Genomic DNA, 3,717 nt, shown 5'->3' on the forward strand with positions numbered 1-3,717 from the left:
AAGATTTATTTTAATTTAACGCAAATTATGGGATTGTGCTCTGTAATATTGTATTATCATTTTAACAATATGTAAAAACAAATGGCAAAGATATATCGTTTTTATAGAAGTATATATTCTCATTGCCAATCACTTAACCGCTGATTCAATTTATTTACCTTTTTTTTGCAATTGATAATTTTCGGTATTTATTGGTATTTTGTATATCTATAAATAAATAAAAATTTGCACAAACTTCCCGATGCGTATGAATAATTGACATAATCACGAATTGAGATCAAAATTTGACGATAGAATTTTGATTCTATTTATAAAGTGAATCTATGAAGTTTGTATTTCCTATAAGATGACCCTTATGTGTAAGTAAGTTTATACGCATAGATAATCCATACGTGTAAATATACATTTCTACAATATTTCGATTTTTTTTCATTTTCTTGAAGGTTTTTTAGTGAAAAATGCACTCGAAATTTGATACTGGGAGAAATGAAAAAAACAATAATTTTAATTGTCGATCTCGTACAATAAGAGTGTCAATGAGAGTATACAAATAATATGAACATGTATATGCAAAAATGTAAAATGACTTACCGAATGCTTATTGCTTGTCTCTGATAGTTAATTTAATCGTATCATTACTAAGAGAAATCGTATAATCTGCTACGATAGTCGTTCACCAGGTAATTTTTATTTAGAGTACATTAGGCAGTTTCCAACTGCAGGATTCTGCAAAAAAGAAATAATGAGATTTAAAATGTAATATAGTTTGTTAAAATAAGTGTATATATATGACATAATTATAGCAAAAATATATACATAATATACATGAATATATTTGAAAAAATAATGACATATATATAGCAAATTGAAAAAAATAAAGAAAATAAAATCGCATGAAAAACATAAATTGTATCTAACAATAAGCAATTTTAGAATTACATGATAAAAAGTAGAGTAAATGTTCCGTACCGTATCTATTGATCTGTATAATTCATTGATGTTTGCTGATGTAAGTAAATTCGTAAGTAATTTTTGAAGATGATATTATATCTGCATGATGTCTAGACATTTATAGTATAGTGCATAAACTTATTAAAGTTATCTTCAGGTTTCTTAGTTGCGATAAAAATATTTCAGTCTTTTGAGATTTTCTAAGTTAGCTAAATTCGTTGTTATGTAACGTCATATGCTGATGTTTTACACGGTAATTGAGAAATGTTGCCAAATTGCGATCACGTAATTATTTGCATGAGGATTGTCCAATCAACCTTAAAAACAGTCGAAGACGCACTGCTTTCGATAATTGGTGATTCAGCGAGCATCTCGGCCCGTGATGAAAACTTTCGCGTCGAGCAGTTTGTTTCAAACGAAAAGTTTACAAAACAATGCCTCCAAAAGTATTCTATCGTAAGTATAAAAAGATGACTATCGCCTAACTAAAATCAGTCAACAGTCGTTGTTCATACAGCAATTAACTTTGAAATGGATAAAATCATGGTGAGTCAACAATTATACTATATATTAGTTTTCAAGTTATAAAAAATTATATTAATTAACAGAGCGATCAACTAATTCATTGATCAATATGTAGAGTAATCTTAAAGCCAATTCAATGAAATGTTTAACATCAAATTTGAGTTTCCTAATAATTTGTTGAATTTTTACGAAAGGTTATTCCACTCTACAAGCATATTACTATATAACATTCGAATTTTCTCATAAAAAATAGCGCATATATTGTTTGGCATCCAACTGACAAGTTTTTCAGAAAAACCAATGCGTCAATATACTATAGCGCTAGTGACTGTTTTATAATTTTTTTTACAGTTTGCAGTACTTTTTGGCTTCTTGGCCATTAGTTCATCTTATGCCGGAGTATTACCGGCGGCCTACGTCGCGCCTTATGCCAGTACCTACAACGCACATTCAATAAATCATGCTATAGCCACACCAGTCATACATCAGGCACCAGTGATATCTGCTCCACTAGTAGCTGCTGCTCCAGCCTTGTCAGCAGCCCCGTTGGCGTACCATGCAGCTGCTCCGTTAGCAGCTGCTTATAGCACGCCTTTCATATATAAGTAATTTAAAAGGAATAGTGTACATATACAATAATTTGATAAAACATGTATTGAACATTATACGAAATATATGAACTAAGAATCAGACTATCATAAACATAAATAACATAAAATTTTCTTACGTTAATATTTAGCTTTATTCAATTTTACTGGCTCTTCATAAACGTATGGAAATACAGTAATATTAGTTGTATATGAACAGCAAACAGTCTGATGAATATAGCACCATATATGTAAACCGCAAATACGAAGCTAGACAAACAGGAAACCAACAAGCCAATAAATATTTGTAATTTCAACATAATTTGTAAATTTGTTCATGTAATAGAATTTTTTTTAATTAAAATCTGTATATTACGAAGACATTCAGTAATTGTTTTGTAATTTTAGCAGAAGGCAGTAGTTGCCCATTCTAGTTGCGATGCCCCCGAAAACAATTTACAATTATATCAAATTTTAGATCAATGGCCTCCAGTGAAAATCTGATAATATTACTACCTGATATCAAGCTGAGTGGACATAGAACCCGATGATTGCTAATCTATCTATAATCAGCTTAACTTTAATAATGTCAAAAAGAGGGCAGTGCTTCTTTCGTATTTACAATCTTATAACACCAGTTCTTGTCATTTATAACTTTACATATATATTCTATATACCTCATATATCTAATAATAAGAGCAAGAGAGATTTAACCTCGTATACCTAAAAGTTAATTTGCTACACTCTATAATATATTTGATCCGTAACGTTTTCAAAACATAGACAATTTCCTCAAATTTAATATTTCGTGTAATTTGTATCAGATTCAAATAAATTCGTTCATAGTTTTTTTCTTATTTCAAAATTGATTTAATGAATTAATTAAGCCAATATATCTGATATGATTATGCACACTTTACTTGTGCGTTTGTTAAGTCGCTTAGCGATAACGATTAGCTTACTAATACTTCTGCGTGATACGAGTACCCGAGTACCTAACCTACGCTCGATGCGTACGAAAACCAGTTATATTAGTTGGGCCGCGGCCTTGAAGAGAAATGATTAAATCAATGGCGAAAAGAAAAAAAAACACGATGCGAGAATTGTGAGAAAAAATTATAAACTTATCAGTGTCCTGTTCCAACGACCTTGACGAATTATAATACACGGAACTGAAACAAATCGAAATTGAAACCTATATAATATAATACAAGAACAGCTGAAGTGTTCTAGTATTCTTATTATTTCTATTGCTTCTATTTTTATCAATACCACATTGATCTGTATGAACTAATTGAATGCACATCTACGTCACAGATTCGAAGTTTTAATTAGCTTTGCAGCTAATTGATTACATGACCTGCAATAACGCATTTCAAATGAACGACCAAATGCCAAAGGATTCGTTAGCTGGCGTAGAACAATATCCAAATTTAACGACATGACGTTTACAGGTTTACAGGTTACCTCAATTATTGCTATCAGAAAGGTCATAAGGGCATATTTCAATTTTATATGTTGTTTCACATTTCACTGTTATTGCTAATTCTTCAATTAATTTGTTATCAGCTTAAAGTTAATTTGTTGCCGGTAATTAGATGATCGATTTTGATTCACAAAATATTTATATTTAATTTAACTTGCAATCAAGTAA

At 30.2% G+C, this 3,717-nt stretch overlaps 1 protein-coding gene across 1 annotated transcript in view; it reads left to right on the forward strand.

Annotated features, from left to right (window-relative positions):
* The window catches only part of LOC113365960 (cuticle protein 38-like), a 15,252-nt gene extending 13,167 nt beyond the window's left edge, over positions 1-2,085 (forward strand). The window contains exon 4 of the mRNA XM_026607504.1: positions 1,885-2,085. Coding sequence (XP_026463289.1) covers positions 1,885-2,085 — 201 coding nt within the window. The remainder of the gene's footprint in view (positions 1-1,884) is intronic.
* The last annotated feature ends 1,632 nt before the right edge of the window (positions 2,086-3,717 follow it).

This window comes from Ctenocephalides felis, unplaced genomic scaffold, assembly GCF_003426905.1.
Source record: "Ctenocephalides felis isolate EL2017-DRISC unplaced genomic scaffold, ASM342690v1 CF-g0.4_SCAFFOLD_01170, whole genome shotgun sequence".
In the NCBI taxonomy this organism is placed as follows: Eukaryota; Metazoa; Arthropoda; class Insecta; order Siphonaptera; family Pulicidae; genus Ctenocephalides; species Ctenocephalides felis.